This window comes from Lipotes vexillifer, unplaced genomic scaffold, assembly GCF_000442215.2.
Source record: "Lipotes vexillifer unplaced genomic scaffold, Lipotes_vexillifer_v1.1 scaffold177, whole genome shotgun sequence".
NCBI classification, from domain to species: Eukaryota; Metazoa; Chordata; class Mammalia; order Artiodactyla; family Lipotidae; genus Lipotes; species Lipotes vexillifer.
Window position 1 is genome coordinate 1,673,066 of NW_006796206.1, and position 13,671 is coordinate 1,686,736.

The 13,671-nt window shown below is 46.5% G+C and overlaps 1 protein-coding gene across 5 annotated transcripts in view; it reads left to right on the plus strand.

The window, feature by feature from the left end:
• Nucleotides 1-587: 587 nt before the first annotated feature.
• The window catches only part of MAP4K4 (mitogen-activated protein kinase kinase kinase kinase 4), a 172,511-nt gene continuing 159,427 nt past the window's right edge, over nt 588-13,671 (plus strand). For all 5 annotated transcript variants that reach the window (XM_007468343.1, XM_007468344.1, XM_007468341.1 and 2 more), the window contains exons 1-2: nt 588-644; nt 998-1,063. In XM_007468343.1, the coding sequence (XP_007468405.1) occupies nt 588-644; nt 998-1,063 (123 nt within the window). The remainder of the gene's footprint in view (nt 645-997; nt 1,064-13,671) is intronic.

Genomic DNA, 13,671 nt, shown 5'->3' on the forward strand with positions numbered 1-13,671 from the left:
GGGGATGCTGGCGGAGCCGGGCGCGGCGGGCGGGGCTCCGGGAGGGAGGGGGTCGGCCCGCCCCTCCGCCCGGGGGTCCGGACCGGTTTCCCTTTGTCGCGGGCGCTCCCCTCGCTCCCCCCGCTGCCCCTCCCCGCGCACCGGGCCCCGCGCGCGGCCGCCGTCCGGGCCACACCCCTGCTGAATATTCACGCCGCGCCGCGCCCCTCGCCCCCAGCCCGGGCCGGCTCCGGGCGCGAGCGCGCTTCCGCCCGCTTTTCCTGCCGGAGGAGGAAAGGGGGAGCTGTTTGCTCTCCTCAGAATACGTTTTCGGTGTCCCGTGTCTCCTCCTCCCGCGCCGCCGCCCCCCGCCGCGCGCCCCCGCTCGTGCAGGCGCGCGGCGGGGCGCGGGGCCGGGGCCTGAGCCGCGGGCAACGCCCGGGGTCCTGCCGGCCGCCCCGGCCATGGAGTGAGCGCCGCCGCCCGCCCGCCCGCCCGCCGTCCCTGGCCTCGCCCGCGGGCCCGCGCCGCCCTCCGGGCCTCCGACTCCCAGAAACACACCGGAGACCGATTGATTGTGGCCGGGTTTTGGGTGGCAAAAAGGGAAAATGGCGAACGACTCCCCTGCAAAAAGTCTGGTGGACATCGACCTGTCCTCCCTGCGGGTGAGTGGCGGCCGTGGGGAGCGGGGCGCAGGGAGCCGGGAGCGGGGAGCCGGGGCCGCGCCCTGCCCGGCCGGGTGCTCGGGCGCCGCCGCGGGCAGAGCCGCGGGCGCGGCGGCCCCTTTGTCTGCCCGCGTCGGCGGCTGCGGGGCCCGGGGCGCGACCCTCCGCCGGAGCAGCCGCCCGGGACCCCGACCCCGCGTGCCCCGACCCCCATCGCGGCTCTCGGGCGCCGGCGACCGCGCCGGGCGAAGCGCACCTCTGTGGTCGCCGCCCTTTCTCTCCAGCTGCCCCGCTTCTTTTATTCATTGTTGTGCTGCTTTTCGATGCTCACCCCTCCCCTCCTTCTCCTCCAGGATCCGGCTGGGATTTTCGAGCTGGTGGAAGTGGTGGGAAATGGCACCTACGGACAAGTCTATAAGGTCGGTGCGGGCGCCTCCTTTGTTTCCCGGGGACGGGTTGAAACTTCTGGTCCGGGGGCGACGGGGAGGCTGATGGATACGCCGCCGCCCGGAGGCCACGCCGCTCGGCTGAAGTTGGGAGAGGGGTCTCGCCTCGCCGTCCCGCTGTTTTTCAGCAGAGTTTATATGCACACTGGCCTGAAAAGACCTCATTTCCTGGCTCTCAGTTAAGGAAATAAGCTCCACTCTTAGGCATGCACTTTTCTCCCATAAAATGGGCAAGCATTTTCGCATCAGACAATCTACATTTTTCCCCGTCTTTCCCAGATCTGGCCTTAGGAGTTGGTGTGTTAATTAAAATTCAGTAGAGGCAGGCCTTGCTTGTGATTATCCCAAAACATTGCCTTGGCCTCGAGAATTGTCTTCGTGTTCCCTCGTTTGAATGCTCGCCAGGCGCCCAGGGAGCGTAGTTCGGTGCTACTTGCTTCTCCTTTATAAGCAGCGTACATTCTACTGATGGGTACATGTTTTGGGGAACCGGGGAACGGTGTGTGTTTGGGCAACAGGAGCAGGAAGAATTACAGTGTGAGGATTATACGGTCTGAATTCCAGGAATAACCTGTTTGACAGGTGTGTAATTGAAACAGAAATGAGGCAGAGCCCAAGAGTGGAGAGGGTGCCCAGATTTTACACACACCCCAGGTCTTTCTCTTTTTTTTTAATACCCGCCCCCTCGCCCCCAACAGTAAATGAAACTAACAAATCTGGAGACTGAGTCGGCTCTGAGTAGCTGACACCTCGTGAGACTAACCCGTGCTGCGCGTTTTATCTAGTGCACATTCTAGAGTTTATGAGCAGCTCTAGGTAATGGAGGCGCAGGCCTTGAACGTTTGAAACAGAATGTGAAATTCTCCCTCTCCTGATTTGTTTCTTATTACTGAACGCTTTCTCAAAGTTATCTGCACCGGGGGTGTTTGGTAGCTGTTAGTGTTTTCTAGCTGGGTACAAGGTTGGGATAGAATAAAAAAAAAAAATCTTATGAAGCAGGGCTTTGTGGTTCACTGTGAAGAATTGTCATTGTCTCATTAAAAATGGGAGGGGGTTGGAAGCTGACTGTAGACATTTTCTTCACCCAAATTAAGTGTGGATCCCATTGTCTGTTTTCTGCTCTGAGAATAGGGTTTATCTATCTCTTGAAAGCCTCTCCCCAGCCCTGACTTCCCCTGGCCTGGGCTGTGTCCCGGCCTGTGGCCTGAACTGGATGGAGTCAGTATTCTGAGGTGATCTTAAGTGAATCAGCATGTGTTTTGTTGGTTAACTGTTGGGGCCAGGGCCAGATTTTTGAATTTGAAAGAGAGCCCTGTGAGCTCAGCCTGCCGGGCTCAACTGAATTTGGAAGCTTTTGGAAAATTTTGGAAAAGATTGTGTTGCAACTCCCTGAGTGGTCTGCTAACTGGCTGAAAGATGTTCTTTCCCGAGCCCCAGTGTTTGTTTAAGCACCAATTTTTTCTAACCCAGTTTTTCTGGCCAAATTCGATTAGTGAGTGTGCCCTCGTCCAAGTGAACTAGCCAGAGCTTGTTTTTGACCTGGTTACACAGTAGTTGGATTGTTTGGATCTTCTTCGGTCAGCATGGATGTGAAGGCTGGTGAAGTAAACCAGAAGCCAGTGAAACCTGAACGGGTCTTAAAGGGTTTAAGAGCTGGGGGTTCTTTATAGGAGCAGGTGGGGCAGGTTCACTGCCGAGGGTTTCCCCTCCTCCTTCCCCCTTTGGTTTCATCCCCTCTTCCCCAGTCTTTTGAGATAGATTTGCTGAGCCCAACACTTGGGGGAAGTTGGGATCCCCAACATTTGGGGATCGTGGCAGTGACCTGGCTCTCTGGCTCTCTCCCTATAAAGTCAGTACAGTTGAGGAGAAATTCTCAAATTATGCAAACCCGAGGAATTAAGAAATCCGTGCAGCCGTGCCATACAGTCACGAACAGGAGTGCTTGAGATTTTGCTCGCCTGCCGTTGTTTTATTATTACGGAGAATTTGAACCAGACACTAGGGAGAGAGAGATCACCAGTTTAACAGTTACCAGCACGTGACTAATCTGGTTTTGTCTGTAGTCTTCCCTCCCTCCATCCATTATCGTCACATAAAACCCAGATACCATTTCACCCATAAATACTTCGGTATGTATCTTTTTTTGTTTTTTAGATAGTCTCAGTGCTGTTCTCACGCCAAAAAAACGAATTCCTTCCTATCAAATATTCAGGTTTTTTTAAAAATTGAAGTATAGTAGACTTACAATGTGTTAGTAAAGGTGTATAGCAAAGTCATTCAGTTTATATATATAGACACATATGTATGTGTGTGTGTGTGTGTATATATGTTTTTATATATATATATGTATATGTTTTTCAGAGTCTTTTCCCTTATATGTTATTACGGAATATTGAGTAGTGTTCCCTGTGCTACACAGTAGGCCCTTGTTGGTTATCTATTTTATGTTAGGTCGTTTGTATATGTTCATCCCAAACTCCTAATTTATCCCCCCCCCCCACTTCCCCCTTTGGTGACCATAAGCTTGTTTCAGATGTTCAGTGTGAACATTTTCCTGATTATCTCATACATATTCTCTTACTGTCATGAGAAGCTTTTTCATATTTATGAACTGATCCTGGGAAGTTTAGTCTTAGAGATGGTGGAAATAGCAGAGACAGTTAACGTTTCCATTCTCTCTCTTTAAATGGGTACTTTCTAGAACCATTTACATCATGCCTAGGAGTTTAGGAATTTTGTTGGTACGATTTGCATATGGTGGTTTTGGGATTAGATTATTGACACTGTAGCATTTGTTTACCGTTGCTAAACATCCATTAGTGTGACTAGCATCAGAGTTTGGAAAATACTTGTGTCTAATTTGTTTTATATAGAGAAGCTTTTTTTTTTTAAACATAACTTTAGGTGAAACACCTGTAAGCTGAACAACCTGTAGTCCTAATTTATCTCATTGTTATATTTTCTATGAACTTTTTTAGTGATAGTGGTTGCTTATTTTTAGAAGACTGTGTTTACATGAAGTGAATGAGTCGAGAGAGGGAGTTTTCTGAGTTTTGATATGTTCTATGAAAATGGCTTTCTTGGGGATAGTTTATAATTTTCTCCCTCTGACAGAAATGGTAAATAGTCTGGGTATAGTTGAACAGTATGTAACTTTATCTTTAAAGAAGGAGCTGAGACACAGGCTGTATTCTGTTTAGAGAAATTTATTTTTTGCTTTATGTTTCTGAGAGATCACAGGGAAGGATACTCATAAAATGTGAAAAAAATTGTGAATTTCTGTTCACAGGGTTTCATTCAGAGTACCATATATTTATAAAAGAAGTGTCTATAAGATGATCTTGTGCAGGTTGAGCAGATACAGTGAATTTTAATTATTTTCATCAAAGGGAGAAACGATAATGTGAAAAATCCAAACCAGAAATGATAGATCAAAGTTTGTTTTTGTGTTTTTGGAGTTTGTTATTTTTAACGTTTATTTGGCCAATTTTGTTTTTTTCTTGGGGTGGTTACTGTTATTTTGCATCTTGCCAGCGTCCAGTGGCCATTGTTCCAAAATGTCTTGGCTAAAGGCAGGAAAATCCTGCATCTGGAATGGCATGGTGGGGGGGGCCCCGAGGGGAAGTTAGGGATTTGAGAATCCAGCAGGCTCACTGCCTGGAGTCAGGGCTTACTCACAGGCCAGATGGAGAGAGCATCTTGACTCTGACCCTGTCTGACCCTGTCCTTGGAGGAGAGGGCCTTGGTGGACTGGACACCTTGAAGGTTGAGGACGAGGCTACGCTAGGCCCGAAGATGGTAAGCAGAGCTAACCTGAGAGTCGGCCACCTGTTAGGCGCTGTGCTAATGCTGCCCCCCTCTTTTATTGAAGAAAGGGGGGTATGTGTGGCCAAAGGGCTGAGGGTGACCTTTGGGAATGGTAGTAGGGCTTGGGGGTAGTGGGCATCTCGGGGAGGGGTTATTCGTGTTGGCATTGAGGAGGTCCATCATTCCCTGGCATTGAGGTGCCATTGAAAGTTTTGTCGGGATCCCGGGGAGTAGGAGCCTTGGTCAGGTGAACTTTGGGGAAGGAGCAGGTACGGTGGTTGGCCTGGGGCAGTGGTCTAGGAGAGGGGAGGGGAAGGAAGGCCAGGGCAGGGCAGTAGAGAGGAGTGTTGGGGTGAATTCTTGGGCTTTCCTCCTTGCTAAATCCACTCCTTCTCTGCAGGCTTTGGTGTGACCCTTTAAACGGGTCCACTGTTTGCCTGCTAGATTAGGAGGAGCCTTGGGATTTGTGAAAGTGCTAAAATTGCTTTCGATTGCTCAGCAATAAAGTGCCATGTAAACTGTGTAGCTTTTAAAGATCATCTTCGTGACGTTTCGGAGCAAGCACTTAAACTTTAGGGAGGGGCGTTCCACAAATGTTGCTTTGTCAGGGTGACGACTCTTGTTCTTAAATGGAGGTAAAGACATCCACTGGGGCAAGATAAATTTTGTAGAACTAGATGTTTTCCTTAGGAGGAGGGTTGATCGGCCTCTGAGTGGCATGTACGGACTTGTTCTGAGACACAGAGTCCCTTCACGCTGGAAGGATTCTGGCCCTGGGTTAAGGGAGGGGGGATGAACCAACCCTGTTGAACACACATAGGTGTGTGGCTCTCTTAAAAAATATCAACCCAAACTTTCAAAAACTGTTTTGGCCCTAAACTAAATCAGGAACGTCAAAAGCCTTGCAGAAAAACCAACCAGCAGATAAAACCCTGCTCATGATAGTTTTTTAACTCCTTATTGCTTGAAACTCTGTAATGCAGTGTTTATTTGCATAGCTTGCAAACTTGTATTTCGCCTTTTTTCTTGGCCAATTTTGGATCTATGTCTGTTTCTGCATATTGACATTATCTGGGGGCACTTTTGGTACAGTGTGTCTGTTCATAGATTTTTGTGGATTGGCGTTTGAAAAGCAAAGACGATTTCTGAAAAAACATATCCTACTTTGGAGATAATGAATCCCTGAGCAGGTGTGCTAAGCCAAGGAATAATCTTAGGAGTTTCATTCCCAGGGAACTAAAAATATTATAAACTAAAATACATTTTAACCTAGAGATGGGTGCTTTGACACATGCATTTCATACATGGTCTTTTGTTTCTTTGCTTTCTTAGTAAATACTTGCACCTGGCTGTGAACAGTGTCTTGAGCCAAGACATTGCCCACCCTCAGAGCATCAAGTGCTTTCCATCTCTCAGCAGCACTAAGTTTAGATGCCTGTGCTTCTTATCATTAGTAACAGTGCTTTCACTTTTTCTCTATTCTAATGATTTAAATTGGCAGACAGCAGTGCATGTAAATGATTGTGCAAGTGCACTGCTTTCAGACCCAGGTGGTTCCGGTGCTGAAGCAGGACTGTTGCCCAGAGGGCAGCACTGATACGTGATACCCTGGAAACTTCACTCTCATCTTATAAAGGAGAATGTACAAAAGTTGACTGTGTGGCCATTCACTGTATTGGAGTCAAGAACTTAATTTACAGTGAGTTCTCAGGATCAAACACTACCTATTTAGAATTTGTAATAATTTTACGGGTCAAAACAATATTAGGTCACCACCTCACCTTTTAAAAATCAGTGTTTTAAAAACTTTGTTTCTCGCACAAGTAGCTAGATATATAGCTAGCGGCTTGTCGGTCATCCTGTAAAGTACTTGCAAATAATTGCTTTGAATATTTACTACACGGATTTTTTGTGAATTCAAGTTGGTTTTAATACTACTCTGAACTACCAGTGTTAAAATATTAAGATATATTTAATATGTAATTTGGGACCTGATTACATAGTCACTGGGACGTGATTATCAGAGGGTAGAGATTACCTAGTATTTTTGGAAGATTTGATTGACAGTTATTTTGCTGTAATAATATGATAACACAAGAATTGAATCAGGATACATTTTTTGGACTTAGGGAGGGATGGCCAGGAAGAGAATGGAGACCAGGGCAATGTTATATTACCAGTGACCAGCGTGGCAGCCAAAGTCTTAGGTTTTTATGATATTCTGTTAGGAGGCTGGCTCAGTGATAAAAGTCCGCTGGCATCATTCAGAAGAGAAGTGAATGATGTGTTGGCAGGGCTAGAGTTGCGAGGCCCTGTTTTCTGTCAGAATTTCAAAAGGGAGGACAGAATGATAAGTTTTAGGACTTCTCAAAAGTTTTAAAAACTGGGATCTTAGAAACTCTGACATCTGCGTAGCATTGTGAGGAACTTAGAACTAATTTGGGGACACCAGTTAACTATACAGGGCTGGTTTCCTGCCACTTACAGTACTCAACTGTGCTACTACCTGAGCTGGGCCCTGCCTGCCCGGTCACACAACGGTGCAGGAAGCAGGCAGTGTGTTTACCCTCCAGGAGTGCAGGGAAGACGGGGTGGACACAGCGTGCCAGATGTGTAACATCAGATGTGTACCATCCTGTGATGGCTCTGTCTCCCCAGGCCCTCCACCCAGACACAGCCCATGTGCCCGACCCCAGAGAGCTTTCCAGCCTCTGCAGGGCTGAAATAGTTCAAACACGTGACCGGAAAAGCAAGGTGAAAAAATAGACACAGAAAATGCCAGCCTGAATCTTTTTTTTTAAATATTTATTTTATTGAAGTGCAGTTGACCTACAATGTTGTGTTAATTTCTGCTGCACAGCAAAGTGATTCAGTTATATATATTACACATTCTTTTCATATTATATACACATTCTTTTTCATATTCTCTTCCATTACGGTTTATCACAGGATATTGAACGTAGTTCCCTGAGCCATACAGTAGGACCTTGTGGGGTTTTTTTTTTTTTTTTTTTTTTTTCCTCATCCCGTGGCATGCGGGATCTTAGTTTCCTGACCAGGGATCGAACCCGGGCCCCCTGCAGTGGAAGCTTGGAGTCCTAACCACTGGACTGGCAGGGAATTCCCAGGACCTTGTTGTTTATCCATTTCTATATACAGCATCTTTTTGTTATTAGAATCAAAGGACATCATGTCACCCTGTCAACTTGCTATATAAAAGTTTTTCCACAGTTGTCAGTTTCTGAATTTACCTGGTTGTACCCCAGTCAGCAGAGCGGACCTGCGGGAGCCCTGAACTGGCAGGGTCGAGTCTGCACAGGGCTCTCTGTGAGCCCTTGGGCTGATGTGTTGCATTAGTGAGAGAATTGTGGGCCTTGTCCACGAGGAGGAGGGAGCCGGAGCCCAGGCTGCTTCCCTCTTTCTGCAGAATTGGCCCTCCATCCCTGGGGCATTGCAAGTATCTCAGATATGGCCAAGTGTTGACAGGTTTTCCTATTCAATTTTTAATCTTAACTATTTATTAAATTATTAAAAAGGAAAAAGCCCCCACTTTTGTACTATGACTTAAAAACTTTCTTTTCATTATATGGCAGATAGGACCTTCAAACACTTGCCAAAGTTAGGAATGCACATAGTTGCAATCAGGTGACAAACTAAAGTCCTCTTATCAAAACTTGGAGTTGTCCTGTTCCCAAGGGACATCTATTTTCTTTTTTTTAATGTCTTTTAAAAAAATTAATTAATTAATTAATTTATGGCTGTGTTGGGTCTTCGTTTCTGTGCGAGGGCTTTCTCTAGTTGTGGCAAGCAGGGGACACTCTTCATCGCGGTGCGTGGGCCTCTCACTATCGCGGCCTCTCTTGTTGCGGAGCACAGGCTCCAGACGCGCAGGCTCAGTAGTTGTGGCTCACGGGCCCAGTTGCTCTGCGGCATGTGGGATCCTCCCAGACCAGGGCTCGAACCCGCGTCCCCTGCATCCGCAGGCAGATTCTGAACCACTGCGCCACCAGGGAAGCCCGACATCTATTTTCAGTGCTTTTAGTTGCTCCATTTGACATTGCTGTATTTCTAAATTATACGCTTACATGGTTTTTTCTTGATTTATCAGTTTTGTACACTTACTGACTCCTTGGGACGGTGGTTACAGTTCTTGAACTACTGGTGTGGGTCCCACATGAAGAATTAGCTATTATACTTGTCCCCCTCCCTTAGATGAGTATACATCATAATTGGGGTTAAAGTGATAATTGTTTGTATTATACTGTTTATCTCTGAGCCAAGCAATCTAATATGATTACATTTTCTTTTTTAAACACTCCTTCCCCCTTGCGTTGCCTTTTTCGTTTGCTTAGTTTTCCATGTACTTGTCATTACTTTCCACCTCAAATGCCCTGAAAGTTAATATCAAGTACCTAGCAAAGTTAAGCCTTTATCAACAGTTTTTCTAAACACTTAAACACGTTAGATGACTCATTGTTTCAGATAACCTGTAGATTCTGCTTTTTTCTCCCTGGAGGGGAGCTGGCCAGGTATGCTTGGCCTCCCATCTTGGTGCATAGCTCTGCTCCTGGACCATCTGTTTCCTGGATGCCGCAGTCTTTTTTTTTTTTTTTTTTTTTTTTTGATGTACTGCCTTTCTTTCCTGAAGCACATCCTCCAGTTGCTTTGTAAGTAAGGGTGTGCCTGGGGTGTAAGGGTTTTAAGTCTTTGGATGACCCAGAATGCTTTTGTTCTTCCTTTACGTGGGATTTATATGTTAGCGGGTGGAAAATATTCTAGGGTGAATATTCATTTTTCTCTTGGAATTTTCAAGTCATTGGTCTTTTGAGTGTGACCTGTTTTAAACTTCTTTGGGGAAGCTTTTAGGATATTCTCTTTATTCCTGGTGTTCTTAGATTTTATGCGTGTCTTGTGTCGTCATTCACTGTTCCAGGTGCTTGGTTAATTCTTTTTCTTAGGAGCTGCCCTTTTTTTCTGGGAAATTTGTTTTTCTTCCCCTCCAAATTCCCTGCCTTCTCTTTCTGAAAGTCCTGTGAGTCACCTCTTTGATTTATTTTCTTATCTTTTCCTCTATTTTTGTCTTTTTGTTCTACTGTTATGAAATGTCTTTGACTTTCCATTTCAATATTTCTATTGAATTTTTAGCTTTGTCATATTTTTAATTTATAAGAGAAGCCCTCTTTCTCAGTTTTTTAAATTAAAAAAACGCGTCTATTCTTTCGTGAATTTATCTAATCTCTCTGAGGATACTGAGTGTAGATAACATATTTTCTTTTGGTTGGTATTCTTGTGTCTCTGGCATTCCCCCCCCCCCCTCCCCCAGTTTCCTCCAGATTTCAGTTTTCCTGTTTGTTTATTTGGGTTATTTATTTATTTTTTATTATTTGGCCATGCCATGTGGCATGCGGGATCTTAGTTCCCCAGCCAGGGATTGAACCTGGGCCCTCGGCAGTGAAAGCCTGGAATCCTAACCACTGGACCGCCAGGGAAGTCCTGGGTCTTTGTCTTTAACACTGAAGATTGTCCTTAAATACTTGGAGATGGGTGACTCTGCTCATATTTGACTGAGGCACTAGCAGTGACTTGGAGGCTGCTGACTGCTGGTAATTCAGTTTAGGGAGTGCAGGTGGGCCCAGTATATTCTCGTGGATGGGGAACCCCAGTGCTGAACATCTGAAGGGCTTTTCTTTGGGGTTTCTCTAAGAAGAACACCCAGAAGCTTTTCCTGCTTAGGGGCCGTGCATGTGTTTATTGGCCTGTGGGGCTCAGGTGGAGGAAGGAGGCTGGAGATGTACCGTCTGATATCTTAGCTTTGCAGCCCTGTGGCTTGCTGCTGGTCCCTCCTGTCCTCACATCTGGAGCATTTCTCCTTCAGCTTCTTCAGGGCCTGAACCTCTGGTTTCCTAGTGGTGTGGAGTGACGTGGGGCAGCCACCAGACTGTGAGGTAGAGAAAGGGGGCCTGGGGCGCTGTGCCACTAAGTGTCCCCTCTCCTCATTTTAGCCTCATACTTCGTTTGGTATCAGTTGCTTCCAAACGAGGATCTCCTCAGGGTTCTGTGCAAATTGCCTCACTTTTGGTGTCCCCTCAGTGTGCACTTAGATTATAACTTTTTTCTCTTTGCTCCACCCATTAAAAAAAAAAAATTATTTATTTATTTGGTTGCACCGCATCTTAGTTGCGGCAGGTCGGCTCCTTAGTTGAGACACATGCAAACTCTTAGTTGCGGCACGCATGTGGGATCTAGTTCCCTTACCAGGGATCGAACCCGGGGCCCCTGCATTGGGAGCGCGGAGTCTTAACCACTGCGCCACCAGGGAAGTCCCTCCATTTTTTTTTTAAGTCGTTTTTTTTCTTGCATTTTATTTTATTATTTATTTTCTTTTGGCCGCACCTTGCCGTGTGCAGGATCTTAGTTCCCCGACCAGGACCGAACCCGTGCCCCCTGCAGTGGAAGCGTGGAGTCTTAACTGCTGGACCACCAGGGAAGTCCCTGCTCCATCCATAATTTAGCGGTCAAAACCTGATAGTAACAATCTGTGCCGTCATCTCTTCCCCTTGATCTCTTTATGCTTCTTATAAGCATTTTTATGGGAATGAACCCCTGTGACTTGTGTGATCAGTCCCCCAGACCAGGAGTCAGTTACAAGTTGCATCTTTGATTTCACACCTGTGGTTTTGTTCAGGTGTGGGGGCTACTTTTCATCCGGAGCAGTAACCACAAAAACAGCAATGCCAACAACGAAAACGAAAACAGGAGTGGAGCAGCGCCTTAGTGCTGATACTTAAAGTGGGAGATGCAACCCAGGGACGGGGGCCATGTGGGCGTGCTGGGTGGGCATCCCCAGGCTCACTGCTGTCCCACACCAGCCTCCAGGAGACACGGAAGTTTGTTCAACGGGTTTGTTTTTTTAAACAGCTTTATTGAGGTGTATTTTATATATCACGGAATTCACCCGCCTCAAGCCTGCATTTCAAGGGTTTTCAGTAGATGTACTGAGTGGCACAGCTGTCCCCACAGATCAGTGTCCAGCACTTCCATCGCCCCAGCAAGATCCCTCCTACCCTTTCACAGTGAACCCCTGTTCCATCCCAGAGCTTCAGACAACCGCCGTCTATTTTCTGTCTCTGTAAATTCGCCTTTTTTGAGCATTGCATATAAATAAAATCATGCCACGTGTGGTCGCTGGTGTATGATTCCTTTCACTTTGCATAATGCTTCTGAGGTTCGTCCATGCCGCTGGGCGTGGTAGTTTGTTCCTTTTTATGTCTGGATGGTGTCCAGGGTATGGACGGGCTGTGCTTTGTCCATCGGTTCGCCAGCTGATGGACGTAACAGTTGTTTCTAGATTTTGGCTGTTGGGAGGAGTGCCTTCAGCAGGTATTTGGGCCTCGCATCTCAGATGCTTTCAGAAGAGCTGCACCTGGGAGCCTTACATAGAAGGAGAAAAGAGGGGGCATGTGTCTGCTTGGGTCTACCCCTTTCTCGGCAGCATAACTCCACACCTCCCGGTTCTGATGACACGGCCGCCTGTCTCTGCTTCCCTGAAACCTTTACCTTCCCCACTCTTAGTATTAGTCATCACTGCATTTAGGTCATTTCTTGAAACATGAAAACAGTTTCTTATCGCCATAAAGACAAACTGTTCACTATCAGTGAGGTCATTGGTATCAGGAACTAGACCAAACCGGTTTTTCCTTCTCACATTTTATTGGGGGATTCCATTGTCAATAGTCAGCCCTTTGCCATGTGATGCTAAAGACTGGAGTTTTCCTTTATCTCAGAAGCTATCGACTCACTGGGATTTGAAAAAGCATAACAAAATCTAGTATCTTTGGTCAGAAGGACATATACCAAGTTAAATAAATGAGCTGTTGCGTTACATGGGGGAGTACGGTTGCTCATTTGATTTTCTTCAGGTGTAACTTTTAGAGTATTTTTTTCATCTTACATTCTAAAGAAAATTTTTTTGAATTGTATTTTATTTTTTTATACAGCAGGTTCTTATTAGTTATCCATTTTATACATGTTAGTGTATATATGTGTATATATGTCAATCCCAATCTCCCAATTCATCATATCTTTTATTGGGGGCTTCAGTGCATTCAGATCAAATCTAAATTTAATGTTAGTATACTTTTGGAAAATTCTTATACTTAGAGTTATATTCTTACCTGTTTATGATACTAACTGCATACTGTTGACAGCCAGAACCGTTGCCCCAGCAGTAACTCTGGGACCCTCTATGTAGTTGCGGTGTCGTTTTGCTGACTATTCAGTTTGGAGATCTCAAGTCAAAGACTGAATATTACCCAAGTCAGGATTGTGCATCCAAGGGATGTACGGGTTATTGGGACCCCGAGTCAGGCAGTGAGGATGGCCTGGGGCTGAGGATGGCTCAGGTGGCGCAGGATTCACTGAGTGTGTTCGTTCACCCGCGGGGCCTGCCTGCAGTTCTAGGGCCTCTCCTGTTTGAACTTGGCATCTTCGTGTGTCCACGTGCTCCTCATCCGCTCTTGTTGCCCCTTCCCTTAGTTGCCAGAAAAGACTTGTGGATGTTCAGCTCTTTACTCTTTAGTGACTTGGGGGCTTAGTATCTGGTTTGTGTGTCGCTGTTTGTGAGAGATCTGAGCCTGCTCTGCTCGGCAGCTCTCCTCTCAATCCTGTTACTCCAGAGCTCACTGCGGACGTGGTGTGTGCCAGGCATCCCTCGAGGCTCCGAGGAGGACATTGCAGATGGGGAAGAGGGGGCCCGTGGGGGGGGATAAAAAAAA